Below are 23,933 nucleotides of genomic sequence, written 5' to 3'. Positions count from 1 at the left end.
TATACATCTAATTAGTCAAGGTGGTATTGATGGTCTATTGTAATCAGCATAAAAATACTGATAACTATGAATCTTTAAATTGTAAATTTAACTATATAAGCCCTTCCTTTCCTGAACCATATATACACCTTATCCATATTGCATTATATTGTAATTATTTTTTTATACATCTGTCTTCCTTAACTATCTTTCATTCATCTAGGGCAGACATTGTGTCTTAGTTTACCTTAATGCAGCAGCTAAGACACTCTTCAATTCAAATGCTGGCATTTATTAGTTATATGAACTTGAACAAGTAACTTACCTTTCCCATATCTCAATTTTCTTTATGTATAAAATGGGAATAATAACATAAATTAGAGTCTTAATTCATAGGACTACAGGATTGTGATAAAGGTCAAATAACACAGTGAATATATAGCATTTAGCACTGCACCTGAGATCTAATAAAATTTTAGTAGTGGTTTAGTAATGTTCACTGTATTTGGTACAAAATAGTCACTTGTTAATTATTTGCTGTGCAAATGAATCACAAAAAACATATGCTACACTAAATCATAAATTTAAAAATCATTTCAAAATTAAGAAAATAAGAAATCCAGCATCCTCAAGAAATAAATTTATTTATTTTTTTTTAGGTTTTATTTATTTTTAGAGAGAGGGGCAGGGAGGGAGAGAGAGACATATTGATCAGTGGCCTCCCATATGTCCCCAACCAGGGACCTGAGCTGCAACCCAGGCATGTGACCTAATGGAGAATCAAACTGGCAACCTTTTGGTTCACAGGCTGGTGCTCAATCCAGTGAGCCACACCAGCCAGGGCAAGAAATTAATTTTATTAAAACAATTTAGCAATATGTTCTACATTGCTAACAAAAACTATATATCTTTTAAAGGTATAGTATTTCTAGAACTTTACATACTAAGGAAATAGGCAAGTATATGCAAAGCGAGAAAAACATCCTAAAGGGAACAATAGGAAACTGGTTAAATAAATGAAGATTTATTTGGGCAAATTTAATACTAAGTACATATTAAAAGTGATAGCACATATGTCAATTATTTTTGATAAAACTAAAAATTAACAAATAAGTAAAAATGAAAATTATAGCATAGAGATATATTTATTGACCTGGAAATACATCCTTAATTGTTACAAAAGGTATGATCAGAACTTTACCTAAAATATATAAGTCATTTTCTTGCATATAATACAATAGTCCTCCCCGCCCCCCCACCACCACCTTATTTGCCTGGAATGCATTCCAAGATACCCAGTAGATGCCTGAAACCACAAATAGTACTGAACCCTACATATACTGTTTTTTCCTATGTATACATACATACATATTGAATACTTTATGGTTTCTCTTTGGCATATCCAAATTGTCAGCATCATTACTCTAGTAGTTTTGGGGCCATTATTAAGTAAAATAAGGGGTACCTGGACACAAGCACTGTGATACCATGATAGTCAATGTGATAACTGAGATGGCTACCAAGTGATTAATGGATGGGCAGCATATACAGCATGGATACACTGGACAAAGGGATGATTCTCATCATCCCTGGCCAGATGAATCAGGACAGTGTGAGATTTCATCATGATACTCAGATTGATACATAATGTAAAATTTATGTTTATTTCTGGATCTTTCTATTTCATGTTTTCTAAGGCCGACCGAAGGTAACTAAAATTGCACAAAGCAAAACCATGGATACAGGAGACTATTGCATATAATTTTATGTCTCAATATGACATTTAAATGGAAATATAAATGGCTGGAGAAACACCAAAGTATTATCAGTAGTTATTTCTAGGGTAGCAAAGTTTGTAGTGATTTTAATTTTCTCTGTATGCTTACCTGCATTTTCTAATTTTTCTAAAATTTATCTGCATCACTTGTAAATTAAATATTAAGTAAGGAAATTTTGGAGACAATTGAAATCAGTGCATTCCAATTATGATTTACCTATAAAATTTCCTTTTTGGACCTAATTCAGCTATTTCTACATACCTTTATCCGATGCTGCTCTTTTAGTGTATTCAAGTATGAGGTGCTCTGGTTCCCATGGTAATATTTTTCCCTTTTTCTTGCCACGTCTTCTTTTAAAGTGATGGGCCAGAAAAATTACAGATACGGTAGTCACTGCAGTTACCACAAACAACTTTTTAGCTACTGGTGAAAATCTGATCTGGAAAAGATGCAGTTAGATTGAAAAAACATCTTATTTGTTCACTTAAAGACATAAGAACAAAAATTATTCTTAAGCTTTCTAAATACTACTCAGGTAATATTATTTTATTTATTCAATGCAACTAGCTCAACTTGAATTTTAGAACCAACCCTCCACCCACAAAATAGGAAATGCAGTAATTTATTACCCACTGCTCTGAAGTTCTCAGGTAAATAATATTACCCAAGAAGTCAAGAGGAGTATAAAATGATTCAACCTCATTAATATTTGTTGAACTAATGATTAATTCATGTAACTAAATCACCTGTTTAAATCAAAGCAAGATTATTAATTATTGGAATGATTAAATAAGACCTCAATGAATCATTTCTTAACTATCTGGAAATTTGGACAAACATACATTCACTCAATTTCTACAATAAATACCATTTGAAGAAGCCCTTCTACTTGTGAATTAATCAACAATACTCAGCATCTTACGATGTACCAGGACTGTACTATGAAAATTAAAATAAAATCTAATTGTACTAATTATATTCCATACGCATGTAGGGAATGCCTTCCATTGATCAGGAAGCACCGGGAATATAGAAGATACAGATCTTGCTCGTCTCAAGCAATGTGCCAATTGATCAAAGTGGACAGATATATTCATGAGTAACCACAGTATAGGGTGAAAAGTACAGTAATACTAAATACTAACATCAGAACAAGAGGTAAAAGTACAGTATATACTAAATACTAACATCAGAACAAGACATAATTAACTTTGTCTTAGGGGACTGACACTATTAATCACCTACAATGCAGAATTCTAAAATAAAGCTATAGGCTTGGGGATGTAGAGAGCTGTAAAGAGTATTTTTTCCAACTTTATACCAACAAAGAAGCCAAACGGCAAGTTCCAATTCTTCTAGAATCCATCAGCTGCTGTCAGAGGGTAATCAACTGATCCCCAACTAAGGAGACAGGGGTATTTGGAGAGAAAGGGATAAGGCGTGCACAGTGGTGCACAAAAACAAGACACAGGAGAACATAAGCAAGAAGTGGTTAGCTAGCAAGGTTGGAAAATTGGCGGAGACTGAGTATGCACTGGTAAGAGAGAGTGGAACACCCCCCTGTGGGGGTGGGAAGGAGATGTGCTGCAAATGTAGGGTAATTCTTACTTTTTGCAGCCTTATCTTCAGGAATCCCACCAGGCACTCACAGAAAAGAAGACAAGAGTCCTAAAAAAGTCTCCCTAATGGTGCAGAACTGGGGAAGGGAAGTAGCAGTTTCTGTGGAAGGATCCTGACGCATGTATTGATTGCATCAGGATCCTTCTCCTCTATCAGCACGAAGGTTGCTCCTTTTGTTAAGCCCCAAACTGTGGGATTCAGTGTTACCTTTAGAAGGAAATTTATACCACTATATGTTTATATTAAGAAAAAAAAAGAAAGATATCAAATCTGTAATCTGAGTTTTCACCTTAAGAATCTACAAAAAGAGCAAGTCCAACATAAACCAAAAAGACATTAAATAATAAAAACTAAACAAAAATCAATGAAGTGGAAAACCAAATCAATAAAATCATGAGCTGTTTTTTTTAAGATTTTATTTCTTTATTTTTTAGAGAGGGAAGGAAGGGAGAAAGAGAGAGAGAAACATCAATGTGCAGTTGCTGGGGGCCGTGGCCTGCAACCCAGGCATGTGCCCTGACTGGGAATCGAACCTGCAACACTTTGTTTCGCAGCCCGCACTCAATCCACTGAGCTACGCCAGCCAGGGCTTCTTTTACTGAACAAAACTTCCTGCCAGTCACCTCAATAAATTCAAATTTTAAAAAAAGCCCTGGCTGGGTAGTTCAGTTGGTTAGTGTTGTCCCGATGCACCAAAGCTAGCTGTAGGTTCAATCCCTGGCCAGGACACATACAAGAATCAACCAATGAATGCATAAATAAGTGAGACAACAAATTGATGTTCCCCCCTCCTCCCTCTTCCTCTCCCTCTAAGATCAATAAATAAAATTTTTAAAAAGGAAAAAAGAGAGGGCAACAAAAGACATTAACAAAAGCAGAGATGAAAGAGGGGTTATCACTGAAGACCTCACAGATATAAAAAGGATAAAAAAGGATTATTATGAACAACTCTATGCCCATAAACTCAACAACGTAGATGAAATGGTTCAGTTCCTTTGAAAGATAAAAACTATCAAAATTTACTCAGAAAGAGATAATAATTACTATCTACTAAAGAAATTGACTGTGTAGTTAAAACCTTCTAACAAAGAAAACCATAGGTCAAATTCTACCAAATATTTAAGGAAGAAATATCAATTCCATTGAAAGAAGCAATACTTCCCAATCATTTTATGAGGCCAGCAAGATATTACAAAAATAAAAAAAGACTATGTGTTGATAACTGTTGAGGCTGAATGTCAGGTACACAGGGGTTCATTATATTATTCTGTTTTGTACATGCTTAAAATTTTAGAAAATAAATTATTTTTTAAAATGAAAATAATTACTATAAACTTTCAAACTATAATGTAACAGTAGAATAAAAATATTTATTTATTACCATTTAAAATATATGATCATATGTAGAAATGTCCTATGAAACTCATAAAAAGGTACTAGAATAGTGAGCTTAATAAAGCTGTAGGGTACAAGACCAGTATGTAAAACTATATTTTCATAAACTAGTGACAAATAACCAGAAATTAAAATTTTATTTTTTTAAGACTTTATTTCTTTACTTTTAGAGAGAGGGAGATAAAGGAGGAAAGAAATATCAATGTATGAGAGATGCATTGATTGGTTGCCTCTCCCACACCCCCAACTGGGGATCTTGCCTGTAATCCAGGCATGGGCCCTAACTGGGAATCGAACTGGTGACCTTTCAGTTCACAGGCTGGCACTCAATCCACTGAGCCACACTAGCCAGGGCCAGAAATTAAAATTTTAAAAATTTACAATAGCATCATAAATTATGAAATAGTTAAGGATAAATCTGATAAAATGTGAAGGACATGTACCCTGAAAACTAACAAATAATGCTGAAAGAAATAAAGCAGAAACAAATGGAAAGCTGTACTATTTATAGGTTGAAAGACTCAATAAAGATGTCAATTGTTCCCAAACTGAACTATAGGTTCAGTGTAATCCTAATTACAAACCTAGCAAGTTTGTTTTGTTTTGGGTAGAAACTGCTAGCTGATCCTAAAATTCATACGGATATAAAAAGGATCTAGAATAGTCAAAACACTTTTCATAAAAGAAAATCAAAGTTGGAAGACTAACGTTACCTTATTTGAAGACTTACCATAACACTACAATAAATCCTGGCTGGTATGGCTCAGTGGACTGAGCACTGGCCTGTGAACCAAGGGGTCATTAGTTTGACTCTCAGTCAGGGCACATGCTTGGGTTGTGGGCCTTCAGGTTCCCAGTAGGGGGCGCTTGAGAGGTAACCATACATTAACATTTCTCTTCCTGTTTCTCCCTCCTGTCCCCTCTCTCTAAAAATAAATAAATAAAATATTTAAAAAATAAAACTGCAATAAATAAGACAGTGTAATATTGGCATGAATAGAAACAAATAGAGCAATGGTACAGAACAGAGAGTACAGAAACAGACCCACACATATAGAGATGACTGATTTTTGGCCAAAGCACAAGAGCAACTTGGTGGAGGAAGGAGAGCCTTTCCAACAACTGGTGGGGGGCGGGGGGAGTGCGGCAAGCGGACTGGTGATCCATATGCAGTAAAATGGAACTTCAATCTATGCTTCGCACCATATACAATAATTTGCTTATAGATCACAGACCTAAACATAAAACCTAAAATTATAAAAGTTCTAGAAGAAAGAATAGGAGAAAATCTTTGTGATCTTTTGTTAGGCAAATATTTTTTTGATATGACACGAAAGGCCTGATCCATTTAAAAAAAAACTGACAAATTAGACTTCAGAAAGAAACCCTTTTACTATTTAAAAGGCACTGTTAGGAGAATGAAGACAATCCACAGACGAGAAGAAAATGGTTGCAAATCATATATATGATAAAGTAATTGTGTCCAGGTCATATAAAGAATTCTCAAAACTTAGAAAACAAAACAAAAACTTTAATGGGCAAAAGCTTTGAAGACATATCAACACAATATATAAGGATGACAAATAAGCACGTGAAAGCATGTTCAACATCACCGATCATCAGGGAAATGCAAATTAAAACCACAGTTGAGATTCTACTATACACCTATTTTAGAATGACTAAAAAGACTGGCTATGGTCCATCTTATACCAATGATACAACTGCTTTGGAAAAAGTCTGGCATTTTTTAAAAAAAACTAAACATATACCTAATTGATGAAATTTAGCCATTCCATTCCTATTTACCCCAAGAAAATGAAAGCATACATCTCTATGACGACTTGTACAGGAGTTTTCTTAGCAGCTTTATTTATAATTAAAAAAACAAAAAAAGGAACAACCCTAATGTCCATCAATAGGTGAATAGATGAACAAACTGTGGTACAATGGAGTACTCTTCTGTAATAAAAATAATTAACTATTGATACATATATAGATCTCAAAATAATTGGGGTGAGTGTAAAAAGGCAGACAAAACAAAGTACATACTGTATGATTCCATTTACATAAAATTCTAGAATACACAAGCTAATCTGCACTTACAAAAAGCATCAGTGGTTGCCTAGGGCAACATGGGGGAGGGGAGGTGCAAAGGGAGAGAATACAAAGGGGAATAAGAACCATATGGAGGTGAAGGATATGTTTGGAGGTGATGGATATGTTCATATACATATATGTCAAAGCTTAAATTGCATACTTTAAATATATACAGTTTAATGTCTGTCAATTTTACCTCAATAAAGCTCTTTTAAAAATGTAACAATTGTTTCTATACATAAATCCAAAAGAATTGCTCATTTTCTGATATACCAGAAATGATTTACTTCCACTTGCCATTAGCATTTGGCCTTAGGAACTGTGATCTAACAAAAATTTAAAACTATCCTTACTCTACTTGTCTTCCAATTCTATTTAAATTCCTCTAAAACTATCATGAAAAATTAAAATATTCCATACTGCCTCAGATTTTTTCTTTTCACAAATTGTAAGAATTATTCTCTTCAATAATGTCTTTATTACAGCATTACCAAATTTTTATTTCTTTCCATTTCTATGTTTTTCCCTCTAGAATCATAGCAGTGTTCCCTCCAGTGTTCATAGCAACCAAATGAGATTTGGGGAGGAAAAAAATAAAACAGTTCCTTGAATTCGGATGCTAAAGATCCAATAATAAAATACATTCTAAAAACAGCACTATTAGATACAGCTTACTTTTCATATTTTTATATTTTATAAACTGCCACCACTTCATTATAAAAAATATTTTTCTTAGTTCAAATGTAAAAATTAGTATTTACTGTACTCATAAATGTAAGATAAAATTAAGACCTCCATAAAGAAAATAATCTATTAACACAGGCCCAGTTACAGCTAAGTGATCATGCATTTTTAATTCAGTGTCCAAGGCATTGAAGTTAGAGAACTATTAGGAAGCATAAGTACAAAATTAAAACTACTCTGTCAGACATATAATGTGCTTTATCAACATGAATTCAAATATAATAAAATCAATTAACTTCTGTTAGGATCTAAATTCTGTTCATGTTATGTATTCTTTTTATATAAAATACCCATTAAAGTTTATAGGCCTAATCTCATGAAAAAAGAAATCTTTTCCATGACAAAAATAAAGCACATTTCCCAGGGAAAGATGTTTATCATAGGTAATCTAGACAACACAAGGTTGGAAAGTCTCTACTATTACTCCTGCCTATCAATTTCGTTTGTTACCTTTTTGTCTCTATAGGAAAGTCAATTTCTTCTGTATTATTGCCTGGAACACTGGAAATACTAATACAGCATCTCAGAATCCCAAAACTCAGAGGGGCTTTTTGAAGTGATATAGTCCATTTCCTTACCTCCAGACAAAATGAAAACTAGTCATGTGTCCTATTCATTCAACATGCATTGAGCATCAACTTATGGGCCACACACTGAGAATACAAAAGGAATAAGACACTGTTCCTTGTGCTCATATTTCACAATCCTCCCCACTCCATAACCTGACACCAATGTTTAACATTCTTGTCAAGTTTTTCCTCCCTCATCTAATGTTCTCTGGAAACAGAATAATTATTTAGTTAATAGTTATTTTTCTACTCCTTTAAGTTTAATGTGGTAGCACACTTTTTTTTTTTTGATGAGGGTTCTAAGCACAGTAAGGGCAGAGACTACGTATCTTGCTCAACACTTTGTAACGTGACTGAAACACAATGATGCTTAATAAATATATTTTTAATAAATCTCTCTGATAACTGGAACTTGCCACATGTCACATGCTAACTGTAAACTCTGGACAAATGGTGATACTAGTATCTTTCTCATAGGGTTGCTGTGAAAGGGGATAACATACACAAAGTAATATCTGACACACAGCAGGCATTCATAAAAAGGTGAGCTCTTAATATTTTATTTTAACAAACACCTTATTTTGGAATAATTTTAGATATACAGAAAAGTTGCAAAGACAGTAGAGAAAGTCCCCAATTTACTCAGGTTTTCTGATATTAACATCTTATATAACCAAAGTACTCTTGTCAAAACCAAGAAATTAACATTAGCACAATATTATTAATATAAACTTTATTCTGATTTCACCAGTTTTTCCACCAGTTCAGTATACCACACTGCAATTAAACAGGTTTTTAAGTGCTCAGTTAATTCTTAGTCTCTCTCAATCAACACTCTGAATTTGGGTAATCAACTAAACTTCTTACCCCTTCATGTTGTGGTTTCCAATGGAAAAACAGTTTGTTTTTCATATACATGTAATATACCAAAATAATCCTTAACAAAACCACAGAAGCTGAAAAGACTTAAGCATTTTGTTTAGAGTATATATTCATTAAGTAAAAGAAAAAAAGCACTTGGAAAATGCATTATTCTTTAAATAAATGACACAGGGAAACAAAATAGATGAACAAAAACAAAGATGAGTGGGATGCTCACTCATCTTTACTGTGCGCTGGACACTAGATTTTTCATCGCTTTTGTGGATGATAAAAATTGGCTTTGAAGAGGTTAATTTGCCAAAGTTATTCAATCACATAATTCCAGGGCTGGAATATGAATCAAAATGCATCAGACAAGATGTGTTTAAACCCATGCATGTTACATATCTTGTGCTGAAATTACTTCAGTCACAATGACATATCTCACTGTGCAATTATATAACTGAATCACATCCAACATGGATTGTCAATTTTTTGGAGGCTGAACTAATGAACAAAAAATCTCATGTCTTTTCTTAAATAAAAAGTCAGCCCAATTCTAACACAACTGAACTGTCCAAACAAGAACTCTGAGCATTCCCTGACCAGTGTGGCTCAGTCTGTTGGGCACTGGACTGCAAACTCAAGGGTTGCTGGCTCAATTCCCAGTCAGGGCACATGCCTGGGTTGTGGGCCCTCCCCATTTGGGGGCAAAGAGGCAGCAGATTGATGTTTCACACACCTATGTTTCCCTCGCTTTCTCCCTCCCTCCCCCTCTTTAAAATGGTCCTTTCTTGGTCCCTTTATGGTATTCAAACATATAGCCTGCTCTCTTAGTACATATAGCCTGGTCAAAAAACTATTTCAGTAAATGTTACGCAGTAAATATTTTGGGCCTCTGAAACATGTGGTCTCTACTGCAGCCTCTTAATTCTGCTGTTGTAATGCAAAAGCAGTCACAAATAATACATTGCCAAATGAATGTGGCTGTATACCAATACAATTTTATGTACAAAAACAGGTGCTAGCCTTGAGTAGTCCCATAGGCTGCAGTTTGCTGACCCACTTAGTGCACTCCATACCATGGAATGAGTTTTGGATACTAAGTACCATTACTAAGAGTAAAGAATGTATCTTTAAATTTACTCCAAATTCTTTATATTATTTTTTAAAAATATTCCATGGAACAAGTTGGACAATAGTCCTGGCCTTAGAAAATTACTCCTAGGATTGAAAAGCAGGTGGTATAGTAGAATCAGCATGGCAAAGGATACAAAAATAATTCATAAAAAAGAAATATAAAGAGCTAATAAAGTTTTTTTTTTCTAGGCTACAAAAAAGTAGGCTTTGTCAAATATTACTAGTGAGATTGTGAGTTGGTATAGCTAATCTGGAAACAATTTACCAATGCTAAAAAAAAAAAAAAATAGCAAAACCTTCAAAATGTTCACATGCAACTCAAATTGCTCTTAAATCTATGAAAACATGCTCAACCTAACATGTAACAGAAATAAAAATTAAAACTATGGTGATATACCATTCTTACCTATCATTTGGCAAAAATCCCAAAATTTGGGGAGTATAAAACAATGCTATCCCTGTAGAGGGCAATTTAGTAATATCTATCGAAGTTCAAATACATATATACCCTTTGACCCAGAAATCCAAAGTCTAAAAATTTATCCTATACCTGCATGAATTGAAGTTTATCAAGGTTCTTCACTTACTCACTGTGACATTGTTTGTAATGATACAAAATCAGAAACAACCCAAATGCCCATGTATATAGGCATTATGTACTGTAGGAATAAAAAAAGAAAAAGAAGCTCTACATATAACATTAACATGGAAAGACATACAGGAAATAATAAGAACAAAAATACAGGAAGACTGCTATGTTACAGAATGTTACTTTCTATAAGAAAGAGGAGAAAATAAAAAAAAATAATTGCTTTCACTGATATTTGGATAAAGAAACACTGTAAGATATGATGAAGTGGAAGGAACTGAGACAGAGTAAAACATCCCCATGTATGTACAGGTACTTGTATGTGTAGTTTTTATTTCTGAACCATGTAAATGTATTAGCTATTCAAATCATAGATTTTAAAGAATAATATTATTAAATATTTTAGTATCATTTTAAGGATTAAATAATTTGGTAAATGTACCTGGTTTAAAATATGTAGCACAGTGCTTTACGCACAATGGGGCTGCTATATCTTGTTGCTGGTCGTTTTAAATGTCATCCAAATGGTATGATAACATAAACAATTAAAAGAACAAATACCAAATACTTAATATTTTCACCTCTAGGAATCTACCTTAATAGCAATCTAAATATTGGACAAAGATTTATATATAATGAACTGCTGAAACCCCAAAACACAAAAATAGAGAAGCATTCAATAAGCTATAGTATCTCTATATTCATAAATAACTTTTGCTGACAGAAAACAATTTCAAAATATACAATTTTATAACCTCAAATGTGGGCACCGGGGGTAAGGGCAGTGATGGGGGGCAGAGAGATATATGCAGAAATAAAAGATGCAAAGAAAGTATAAAATATGCTTTTATAGAGAGATCATTGGTAATTTTTATCTTATCTTTAATTCTTTTCCATATTTTTCAAATTTTATTTTAAGCATATAATCCTAAAAGGAAACAAAGAAATGAGGAGAAAATGTGTTTCAGGATCAAACAGGTACAATTTCAAATCCCATATTATAGATGAAATTTTAGATAAGTTTATTAAGCTCTTGAAACCTCCAGATCTATAAAATGGAGATATCCAAATGCCAGGGTTATTTTGAGGGTTAGCGACATTATGTGTATAAATTACCTAAAATTGTCTTAAACATAGTGAATGCTAAGCAGTAATTACTATTATTCTCACACATCTATACAATATCCTTCCCATATATAAAATTATACTATATACATTTTATCCATCTAAGAAACTATTCATTTTAAGGTACAAGCAGGTTTTAGAAATGTTGAACTGATCATCTTGGATTTGATAAAACTTGGTGAAATTCTGGTAAACTAAATGCTACTTTCCTTGTATATATTTTTATTCAATACAATAAAGTACAAATTGTACTAGAAGCAAGTATTAAGAATAAAAGAACTGTTGTCACAGAAGATATACAAATGGATAATAAGCGCATGAAAAGATGCTCAATGTCACTAATCATTAGAGAAATGCAAATGAAAATCACAATGAGATACTAACTCACATCCACTAGGGTGGCTACTATCAAAAAAACATAAGATAAGAAATGCTGGCAAGGATGTTAAAAAACTGGAGGTCTTGTACACTGCTGGTAGAAATGAAAAATGGTGCAGCCACTATGGAAGACAGTATGGCAGTTGTTCAAAAAATTAAAAATAACCTGGCTGGCGTAGCTCAGTGGATTGAGCGTGGGCTGGGAACCAAAGTGTCCCAGGTTCAATTCCCAGCCAGGGTACATGCCTCGGTTGCAGGCCATAACCCCCAGCAACCGCACATTGATGTTTCTCTCTCTCTATCTCCCTCCCTTCCCTCTCTAAAATAAATAAATAAATAAATAAATAAAATCTTTAAAAATTAAAAAAATTAAAAATAGAATTACCATATGATCCAGCATTTTCATTTTCAGGTATATACCCAAAAGAATTGAAAGGAGGGACTCAACTAGATAGTTGTACAGCCATGTTCATAGTAGCATTATTCAGACTAGTCAAAAGGTGGAAACAACCCAAGTGTCCAGTGATGGGTGAATAAATAAACAGAATATAATGTATACATACAATCAAATGTTATGCAACCTGGAATAAAGGGAAAATTCTGACCCATACCTCAATATGAATAAACCTTGAGGACATTATGCTAGGTAAAATAAGCCAGTCACAAAAAGACAAATACTGTACAATTCCACTTATAAGGTATCTAGAGTAGTCAAATTCTTAGAAACAGAAAGTACAGTGGTGGTGTGAGGGGCTGCTGGGAAAAGGAATGGAGAGTTGCTGTTTGATGGCTGTATGTAGAGTTCCAGTTTTAGAAAACGAAAGAGTTCTAGAGATTGGCTGCACAACAATGTGAACATACCTAATGCTACTGAACTGCAAATTTTAAAATGGTTAAAATGATGAATTTTGCACTCTGCATATTTTACCACAATGAAATAAAATTAAAATTGAAGATTTTAAGAATGAGAACAAGTCAATTTGAATAACAATTCACTGAAAATAATTGTAATGGACAGTATAAATTCACTTAAAATAGGAAGATGTTTTTAAAGTAATACAATCTCCTTAAAGAGTTATGAATATTTTAACAAAAAAAGAAAAACCAAAATAAAAAGCAGGTTTTAATCTACTTTAATAAACATTTTGACTAAACCATTTAAAACTTCAATTAAAATTTAAACACTGTAAACTAAATATGCTCTGAGCAATAAACTTATTATTCAATTTTGTGTTACTTTCATTATTTTTTACCTGGGAGAGAGAATAGTACCAAGACAGAGGACGCTCAAATGCTCTTAGTGCTGCTGCCTTCAAGGAAAACTGTGATTCGCTTACTGTTTCTTCTGACATGACTCCTCTTCTAATCTTCGTTAAATGAAACATAAAAATATATTAACCACAAAGATTTCTGGTTACTCTTCCAAATTAAAATTATAACTTTATCAGCTTTTTTTGCAGTTAATTATTCATGGTATTACACTCAGCTGAAGAAAATCATGTTCTGAGGCAAATTTACTTGAGCTAAATATTTACTTATTAATCACCAAAGCAGCCAAAAAGAAAATGAGTTAGATTTTAATTTTGACTTCAAGTAGTAAATTTTCCTTAGAAAACTGCAGGTTCTCGCCCTGACTGGTGTGGTTCAGTTGGCCAGGCATTGTCCCACAAGGCAAAAGGTCTCCGATTCAATCCCAGTCAGGGCACATGCCTGGACTGTAGGTTCAGTCACTAGCCCGGACATGCTGGGGCACATCAGGGCATGATGGGGCACATAAAAGAAGCAACCCATCCATGTTTCCCTCTCTCATCAATGTTTCTCTCCCCCTTTTTCCCCTCCCTTCCCCTCTCTCTAAAAATAAATAGGAGTTCTGGTCAAGATAGTGGCATATGTTAACAGGGCTCACCTCCTCGCACAAACACATCAAAATTACAACTAAAATACAGAGCCATCACTCAGAACCATCAGAAATCGAGTTGAATGTAAGACTCATAACTACAGAACTAAAGAAACTACATCCATCTAGAGTGGTAGGAGACGAGAAACAGACTGGTACCACATCCCTATGTGGTGGATTAAAATCTGGGAGGGATATTTCCGCAGCGAAGAGTCCCAACCTGTACCAGCCTCCCCAGCCCAGAGTTCCAGTGCCAGGAAAATAAGCCTCCATAACTTTTGACTGCAAAAACCAGTGGGGATTAAGTTGGTGGAAGAAACTTTGGAGTCCCAAGCAGTTCCACTTCAAGAACCCATACACAGACTTACTCAGATACACTCCCTCTGAGCTCCAGCACTGGGGTAGCAGCTCGAAGGCACCAGTGGCATATAAGGAGGAACTGAAGTGACTGGCATGAAGGTGAGAGCTGAGGGACAGCTTTCTCCCAGACAGAAAGTTGGGGAGAGGCGATTGCCCCTTTTCTGAGTCCTTTGCCCACAGAGCCACAGAACCAGCAGGCAGGTGCCACATCTGAGACTCCATCAATCTGCTAACACGGTTTGCCCTGCTTTGGAATCCCGTGAGACTCCCTTCCTTAATTTACAGGCCCACCCAAACTCTTAACTGTGACTTTTCCATATGAGTGACTAGTCTTGGCTCATGCTTCACAACTTCCTAAATCCTATCAAACAAGCAACAGTGAGTCTCAGTAAGCTCCTAGCCCTCCCACCTCTTGTTAAGTGGCCCTGGACCTCACACTAGCCACAGCCAGCCTAGATTCACAGCTTGGCTTCACATGGGAATCTCCAAGCCCAGCATTAGTAGCAGACATCTCAGATTGCTTTATAGCTCATGCAGGGTGGCCCAGGGCAAACACAGGTGGGGGCTGACCTTTTCCTGCACCACCAGGGATACCCAAGAGCCTATACACCCAGTGAACAGGTGCAGCCCACATCAAAGCACCACTGCCCTGGCCTTGCACAGTTGACCCTCCATGAAGGATGGAGGTAGGTGGTCAGTGGTCACAGCCAGTCCCTGCAGCTGACTGGCTTGGGTAAATCCCTACCATCGACCTGACAAAAGCAATCAAAACTCAACTATAAGAGGAGGATGTACTCAGCCCACACAGAGGGGACACCTTGAGTACCAAGCTTGGGTGATAGGGAAGGCTGTGCCACTAGCCCCTATAGAACACCTACTACACTAGGACATGTTACCAAGACAGGGAGTCATAGAAAATAGCAGCTCTACCTAATACACAGACAAAATCAGGGAGGCTGCCCAAAAGAGGAAACAAAGAAACATGGCCCAAATGAAAAATCAGATCGAAGCTCCAGAAAAAGAGCTAAACAAAAGAGAAATAAGCAATCTATCAGATAGAGTCCAAAACACTGGTTATATGGATGCTCAAGGAACTTAGTGAGGACCTCAACAGTATAAAGAAGATTTGGTCAAAAACAAAGGATTCACTAATTGATATAAAGAACAATTACAGGGAAACCGTAGAGTGAATAAAGCTCAGAATCAAATCAATGATTTGGAACGTAAGGAAGCAAGAAACATCCAAGCAGAACAACAATCAAATCAATGACTTAGAACATAACGAAGCAAAAAACATCCAATCAGAACAAGAAGAATCCAAAAAACTGAGGATAGCATAAGCAGCCTCTGGAACAACTTCAAGCATTCCAACATTCACATCATAGGGGTGCTAGAAGGAGAAAAGAAAGAGCAAGAAATTGGAAATCTATTTGAAAAAATTATGAAGGAAAATTTCCCTTATTTGATGAAGTAAAAGACATGCATGTCCAAAAAGCACAGAGAGTCCCAAGCAACATGGATGTAAGAGGCCCACTTCAAGACACATCATAATGAAAATGCCAAAAGTTGAAGAGAGAATCTTAAAAGCAGCAAGAGAAAAGCAGTTAGTTACCTACAAGGGAGTTCCCATAAGACTGTCAGCTGATTTCTCAAAAAAAACAAAACAAAACAAATTTTGCTGTCTAGAAGGGATTGGCAAGAAATATTCGGTCATGAAAAGTTTTTTCAAAACTAGAGCCTAGATTGATCTACCCAGCAAAGCTATCATTTAGAATCAAAGGGCAGATAAAGAGCTTCCCAAACAAGAAAAAACTAAAGGGGTTCATCATTACCAAATCATTATTATATGAAATGTTAAAGGGGCTTATTTGAGAAAAAGAAGGTCAAAACTATGAACAATAAAATAACAATAAATACGCATCTATCAACAACTGAATCTAAAAAACAAACTAAGCAAAAAAGAAGAATAGAGACAGAATCATGAATACCATCATGAATCTTGATGGTTGCCAAATGGGAGAGTGGTGTGGTGGAATGGATGAAGACGTAAGGGTAGAAATAGGTAGGTACAGAACAGTCATGGGATGTAAACTACAATATAGGAAATGGAGTAGCCAAACATGAACAATGGTGGGGGGATTGCCTGATCAGGTGGGTGGGTGCTGGGTAGTGGGGGAAAAGGGAGAAAAATCAGGGCAACTGTAACAGCATAATCAATAAAATATAATAATAAAAAATAAAATAAAGTGAGGAAATAATTCCAAACTCAATCATTAATAACTGAGTAACTTTTAAAAGCCAGTGATTTCAGGTGCTTTCATAAGTATTAATTAAAAGAAACATGAAGGCAGTCTCATGATTATTCACATTTGTAGGGGGGTGTCTAAAACGTCACCAAAAATTGTACCATTTAGTACAAATTATTACTCGCTTCTCTCCATTTTAACCACTGGAGAGTTAAAAATAAGTGTGAGAGTTTGCGTGTTAAACATCCTAAAATTCTATTCTACAACTTGGATTTATAATTCAAGCAAGAATGAAAGTCTGAAATACCTTCCAAAATTTGACGTGAAGCATAAATTTGTACAACCGGGCTATGAAAAGAGACAGCAAAAATGCTTAGTTGCCACAATGATAAAAAATAAAAATAATAATAGAAGTCCGTGCAAGTGCAAAGCCTTTTAAGAGTCACCCCGCAGTGAAATAAATGTTAAACTCTTCATTTACAGAAGGGCTCAGGCTGACAATCCGCCTGATGCTAAAGCATCTTCAAAGGAAGAGTAATCTTGCCCACTCAAAATCCCCTCCCTGCTCCAATCAGGGGCATTCAAGCAGAAACTTGGACCCGCTGGCTGCCCCACCTCCTAAGGGATTCCCCACTTCCCACCGCGCTCTCCCCGGCAATCTTCCTTTTCCTTTACCAAAAAGGACCAAAAAAGGAGCTTCCTTTCGGTTTTACTGACGTGAGACCTCCCTCGGGATCGGAGTAGTTGGGAGCTCAACCTGATTCAGCTTTCCCCTGCGGGCCTCCCCCTTCTCCCCAACACAAGGGAAGACCCCCCCACTTTCCGCTCCCCGACCTGGCACTCTGAGTCAGGAGGATAAGGCCGGCGCTGGGATCCTACAACACCCTGTCCCACCCGCCACTTCAGTACAGCGTACCTGACAGTGAAGGCAGGTGCAAGCGGCCCACGCCTGCTGCCAGCTGCAGCCCTGAGCTGGACCGCAGCAGCCTGGCCGCCAGGGCGGAGTCCTTCCGGGGTCAGGAGTGGGAAGGTGGAGAGAAAGTGGCGAGGTTGTATAGCCTGTCTGCGTGAGGGGCTACGTGTGAAGCAGCTTCCGCCATTTTTGTTTAGGGTAGAGCCCCTACGCTCTGTTCCAGATATTAGGTTAGAAGAATTGCGTCCTTTTACAATGCTGTCAAAAGCCTGTATCCTAGTTCGTAACCTTTTGTGGTATCTAGGACCATTCTGCCAATCTGGCGAAAACTATGGGGACTTTTACTCAGAAAAATGCACATAGACCCGTGCTTATACATTATTAAAAGGGGTGTGTGTATGTGTGTGTGTGTGTGTAAACACTCAGCTGAACACTGAGTGCTGTGGCAGGTGAGCTTGTAAATTACCCATCATGAAATGTGGGCAAAGGTGTTGAAAGAGTCTTCAAAAAAATTCATCAAAGCCCAAGACAACCTCTCACAACAACCCAGTTTTTTTGTTATTGTTGTTTGTTTTTTGGGGAGCCAACTTCATACATACTCAGATACTCAAAACCAATTCATAGATCCCAAATTAAGAACTTCTACTACTAGAGACCCTCAGCCTCAAAACGAATGAACATTAAGAAATATTCCAACCCTGTATTGATGATGAAGTTATTGATTTAAATTCCTCTTTAGCTTTTCTCCACATTTCCTACTAAATTAAGCTACCAAGTAATGTGTGAATATGGCCAACTACCAGGGGTTAGGCGGGGCTCTGAGGTTCTGTTTAATACATAGTAAACTACTGGAGGGGAGGACAATAAGGACAAGTTGCAGTCCTAAGCCAAAAGATTCCATCAAGACTGTAGATTTAAGAATTATTATGCTGAAAAGCCAAAATAATTTTGTAAGGACAGTTAAAACATGAGATCAAATGTTACTATTCCAATCTAAGGAACTAGAATCAACAATTCTTCCTAATCGCTTTCAAAATTCTTAGTCAAAATGAAAAACGGAGAATTACAATACCAATATGTGATGTTATGAGATGAAAAATAAGTAAAAATGCACAGATTGAGTTCTATGTGGAAATATTTTACATTTATAGACAAATTAATTCTCTTGACAGCTGAAGAACCTCGAATTTGTAAGGCTATTTTTATTTATTCCTCCATCTTCTTTTCTGCCTCCTCCTGACTTCCTACAAAGTCCAAATATTCAGTCCAATGGGAAGAACAGTAATAATGATGACTACCACTTAAAGCAACTTGTCTAAGAACATTATCCTCTTTAATTCCACAATAAACAGAGTGATATTATTACACACTGAGTATAAATGTACTCTTTAACAGGAGAATAAGAAATGCCATATTCTATTTTTTTAATCAATGTAATTTACTCCAAGACTCCCTTCTTCTGGGTTGCCAGAATATTCACTTTTATCATTATTGGGTATATCAGGATTCTGTTAGCCACAAGGAAAATAAATAGTGGTTTATATCATAGGATAGGCAGCAGCTGGACACAGTCTTATATTTGGACTTAATGTCTCTTCTGGTATTCTGGCCCAGGGGAAAAAATGGGACTTGGAGTAATTATAAAGGTTTGCCCTTTCCCTAGACAACCAAAGCCATCATGTAATATTTACCAAACTAGGGGGTGGAGTTCATAGAGTAGTATTGTTTTACAGTTCTAACACTGAGGTTCTTGCTACATCAACCACTAATGAATTTGGAGGATCTTATATGCATATTGTCAAAACAGTGCTGTGGGGTCAGACTGCCAAAGTTTGAATCCTTTCTCTCTCATTTACTAAGTATGTGGTCTTAGGCAAGGCATTTAATCTCATTATGCCTCAGTTTCCTCATTGGGTGTTGGGAAGATAAATGTAATAATAATTGTAAATCACTAAGATTCTTAGATAAGTTTTTAACTTGAATTGCTTATATCTCCATAGACTCTTTTTTCCTTTGTAATCCCATGTGTTTTGTTTTATGCACATAGAAACATTACTTTGAGAAGGAGGTCCATAGTCTTCACCAGAACGTCAAAGGGCCCCTTGATACCAAAAAATGGTTAAGAACTTAGAATAATGCTGGCAAATACTTTTAAGATACGTAGAATTTTAAGTAGGCTTTTTCATGTCTTTTGGCAGAAGCTTCATTGTTAAGAAAAATAGATTCCAAGTGACTTGAGCATTCTAAAAAATGATGCTAGACCTTCCACACAGGATATGCTAGAATGCAAAGCCCATTTAGGAATCCTCAGTCCTCATGTACTTCCAGGGAATGAAATGGCAAAGTTGATTTAAAATAAGACTGGAGAATGAAAATGCCTTGGAGGTAGTTTCCTGGAGTGCTGTGTATTTCCCTTTTCCTTACTCAAGAGTGAGGAGGAGAGAGTGCTTATCCCATCCTATCCCCACCTCAAGTTAAGCAGAGGAGCCTTAAGAAACTTAGACAACTTGACCTTTGTACACATTAGTTTATGTCACTTGGAAAAAGTCTAAAGTCATCCCTGGCTGGCATATCTCAGTGGATTGAGCGCGGGCTGGGAACCAAAGTGTCCCAGGTTCGATTCCCAGCCAGGGTACATTCCTGGGTTGCAGGCCAGAACCCCCAGCAACCGCACATTGATGTTTCTCTCTCTCTCTCCCTCCCTCCCTTCCCTCTCTGAAAATAAATAAATAAATAAATAAATAAAATTTAAAAAAAAAAAGAAAAAGTCTAAAGTCAATAGACCATCCAAAGAGGCCTCTGATGGCAAAGCAGAGAGAGAAGGTTGCAGCAGAAGTGTCCTGTACTTGTAATTTTACAAGAAAAATTTTCCTGTGGGCCATATAAATGCCACATAAGGTAGCCAAACTTGAGTTATCTTAAAAGGTTGTATTTTCAAACCCAAAGCTAAGTGGACCATCTAAGTGGTTAGCCACAGATTTTTCCCCCACAACTGTTAGGAAATGAAATGGAGAGAGGTCCTCAGCAAGGTGAGCAGTCACTGAGGAGCCCACAAAAGGGCCCTGTAAGGTAAGAGCCAGCCTTCAGGAGTGGGCCACAAGAAGAAGGCACCAAAGTCAGATTTAACTACACTGATTGGGTGTAGTTGATATTTAATTTAGGATATTTAGGATCACTGCTCACTCCAGCTGAGACAATATATGGTCAATGTACTTCATGAATTATTGGTGGAAACAGCACTTACCAAGTAACAACATTAAGCTTGACCAAAGTCTAGCACTTTGGGGAGTTAAAAACAATTACCTCATCTAAGTTGATGAGTTCTTTTAGGTAATTCATATATCCAATTTCAGTACCTTTTCCATTATCTACTAAAACCTGTCAGAGTCCTCAGAAATAACCCAGAGCCTCCTTTCAAATCCACACAATGCCCTGGGGCTTCTACTGGCTACTGTTATCTTTGTTCTCACCACCCAGACAAAAGTGTTTGACAGGACTCCCCTACAAGTCAGTACTAAGCTAATCAAGGGATCTAAAGCTCAGAGTATGGTTCTAAAGGCTAATTTAAAGCATCTATTCTATTCACATCCAAATATTGCAGATTCAGCTATTCAAAATATTAAGCATATGAACCAGTTCCACTCCTAGATAATAACCAAGAGAAATGAGAACATATAGCTACATAAAAACTTGTAAGAATGTGCTTAGCAGCATTATTCATAATAGCTAAAAAGTATAAACGACTCAAATGTTTGTCAGTTGATGAGTGATAGATAAAATGTGTATAAACATTATGGAAAAGTATTGGGCCATAAAAAGGAATGAAGTACTGATACATGCTACAACATGGGTGAATCTTGGAAATGTGTTACTTATTAAAACAGCCAGCCATAAAAGATTACATATTGTATGTTTGTATCGATATGAAATATCCAGAATAGGTAAATCTCTAGAGATAGAAAGTAGGTTAGTGGTTGGTTGCCTCAGGCTGAAAGGTTGGGAGGAAATGGAGATGACCAATAAAGAGTATGGGACTACTTTTTGAGGTGGTGGAATGTTCCAAACTTAGACTGTGGTGTTGGTTATGCAAATCTGTGAATATATTAAAATATTGAATTGTATACTTTGAGTGTGTGAATTGTAAAGCATGTGAATTAAATCTCAAGTTGTTACCCTCAAAATTATTATTGCCATTTCTTAGATCAAAAAAAACATCAAGGCTTGAGGAGACTATGAAAATGGTACAAGAGGTCTGAGGCCAGCGAATGACCTGGAGCACGCTCTCCCTACACCGCCTCAGCAGTTGTCAAAGCACTGTGCCACTCCCCTGACAGGCAAGTGGTCTGGGAGGCATTTACATCAAAATAGAAAGTGAATGGTAAACAATACAAATGTTGTCCTAGTAAGAGCTTAGATAAATAAATTTATTCTGAAGATCCTTTAACATAAAAGACAACAAAATTAAAATTCAACTGCATGGACAAGATTTCCTATTGCGCACATTTAGAAATGGCATTTCGAAAGTAAAAAAAAAGGTGCTATTTCTAAACTGAAAAAAATGAAAAGAGCTGCCTGTATCTACCATCTATATATTTAAATGATGGATATTTCAAAAAGTGTAAGAAAATTACCCTCTTCCCATGTTAGAAAATATATTTTATATTTTTTTCACATTTTCATATTCACTCATCTTTTTCAACAGCAAGTTTATCGACTGATCCATTTCCTACATTGTGACATGTGCTAGGTACTGGAAATACTAGGATGAGTAAGAAAAATCCCTGCCTTGGTTCAGGAGATGGAAAAGTGAACAAATCATTGCAGTGTATAATGCAGTTGACTCCTGAACAGCAGGAGTTGGAACTGCAAAGTTGCATTTAAACATGGATTTCTTCAATATAGCTGGCTCTCCTCACCCTCAGGTTCTGCACCCCCAGATTCAACCAACAGTATTTTCAATTCACAGGTGGGAATCCATGTATGTGGAGAGACACCTGCATGCCTTGTTTTATGCCATTTTATGTCAGGGACTTGAATACCTGCAGATTCCCTATTCCTGTAGATTCCTGATTACCCCAGATGTTTAGGGTTGGGGAAGGTCCTGGAACCAATTCCTTTCAGATATTAAGGAATGACTATTGTTAAATTTCAGAAGAATCAAAAGTTATACACAAGTTTTTCAACTGCATGGGGGTGGGAATCCCTAATCCTTGCATTTTTCAAAGGTCAACTGAAATGACATTACAATGTATGTTTATTTTTTTTTCATCCCACAAGAAGCCATAATTTTATTAATGATAGAAGTGTTACACATTTCAATCCAAGCTGAAATTACTCTTTTGAAATACCAAAAAAGTTTCTTATGCTTAGATGGTTACATTTTTTTTCCCTTTTCCCAGCAGGAATTTTTTTCTTATTGTTGTTCAAGTACAGTTGTCTCCATTTTCCTGCCACCACTTTCCCCCAGCCTACCTATCCCCACCTCCCACCCTCCATCCTTCCCTCCTTTGGCTTTGTCCATGGGTCCTTTATACATGTTCCTTGATGACCCTTTCCCTTCTTTCCCCTATTATCCTCCTCCTCACTCCCCTCTGGTTCCTGTCAGTTTGTTTTTTATTTCAATGTCTCTGGATCTATTTTGCTTGCTTGTTTGTTTTGTTCATGTGGTTCCTCTTATAAGTGAGATAATATGGTATTTGTCTTTCACTGACTGGCTTATTTCATTTGGCATAATGCTCTCCAGATCCATCCACACTATCAATGAAAGGTAGGGGTTCCTTCTTTCTTTCTGCTGCATAGTACTCCATTGTATAAATGTACCAATTTTTTGATTCACTTATTTACTAATGGGCACCTAGGCTGCTTCCAGCCCTTGTGCTGCTATGAACATTGGGGTGCATAGGTTCTTCTGAATTGGTGTTTCAGGATCCTGAGGGCATAATCCCAGCAGTGGAATTGCTGGGTCAATAGGCAGTCTTATTTTTAGTTTTCTGAGGAAATTCTATACTGTTTTCCACAGTGGCTACACCAGTGTACATCCCCACCAACAGTGCACTAGGGTTCTCTTTTCTCCACAACCTTGCCAGCACTTTTTGTTTGCTGACTTGTTTATGATGGCCACTTTCACTGGTGTGAAGTGGTATCTCATTGTGGTTTTAATTTGCATCTCTCTGATGACTAGTGATCCTGAGCATCATTTCATATGTCTCTGAGCCCTCTGTATGTCCTCCTTGGAGAAGTGT

The 23,933-nt window shown here is 36.3% G+C and overlaps 1 protein-coding gene across 3 annotated transcripts in view; it reads right to left on the bottom strand.

The window, feature by feature from the left end:
• The window catches only part of MIGA1 (mitoguardin 1), a 75,990-nt gene extending 58,214 nt beyond the window's left edge, over positions 1–17,776 (bottom strand). For 2 of the 3 annotated variants that reach the window (XM_036026334.1, XM_036026336.1), the window contains exons 1-3: positions 17,695–17,776; positions 13,529–13,642; positions 2,019–2,196 (exon numbers count right to left, since the gene is read on the bottom strand). In XM_036026334.1, the coding sequence (XP_035882227.1) occupies positions 2,019–2,196; positions 13,529–13,627 (277 nt within the window). In that variant the 5' untranslated portion in view covers positions 13,628–13,642; positions 17,695–17,776. Of the gene's footprint in view, positions 1–2,018; positions 2,197–6,875; positions 6,895–13,528; positions 13,643–17,694 lie in introns of those variants that run through there. The other variant, XM_036026335.1, reaches the window with a different exon arrangement.
• Positions 17,777–23,933: the final 6,157 nt, after the last annotated feature.

Source organism: Phyllostomus discolor, chromosome 5 (assembly GCF_004126475.2).
Source record: "Phyllostomus discolor isolate MPI-MPIP mPhyDis1 chromosome 5, mPhyDis1.pri.v3, whole genome shotgun sequence".
Lineage (NCBI taxonomy): Eukaryota > Metazoa > Chordata > Mammalia > Chiroptera > Phyllostomidae > Phyllostomus > Phyllostomus discolor.
The sequence above is the reverse complement of the archived record's forward strand: the minus strand, read 5'-3'. Positions and strand labels throughout refer to the sequence as shown.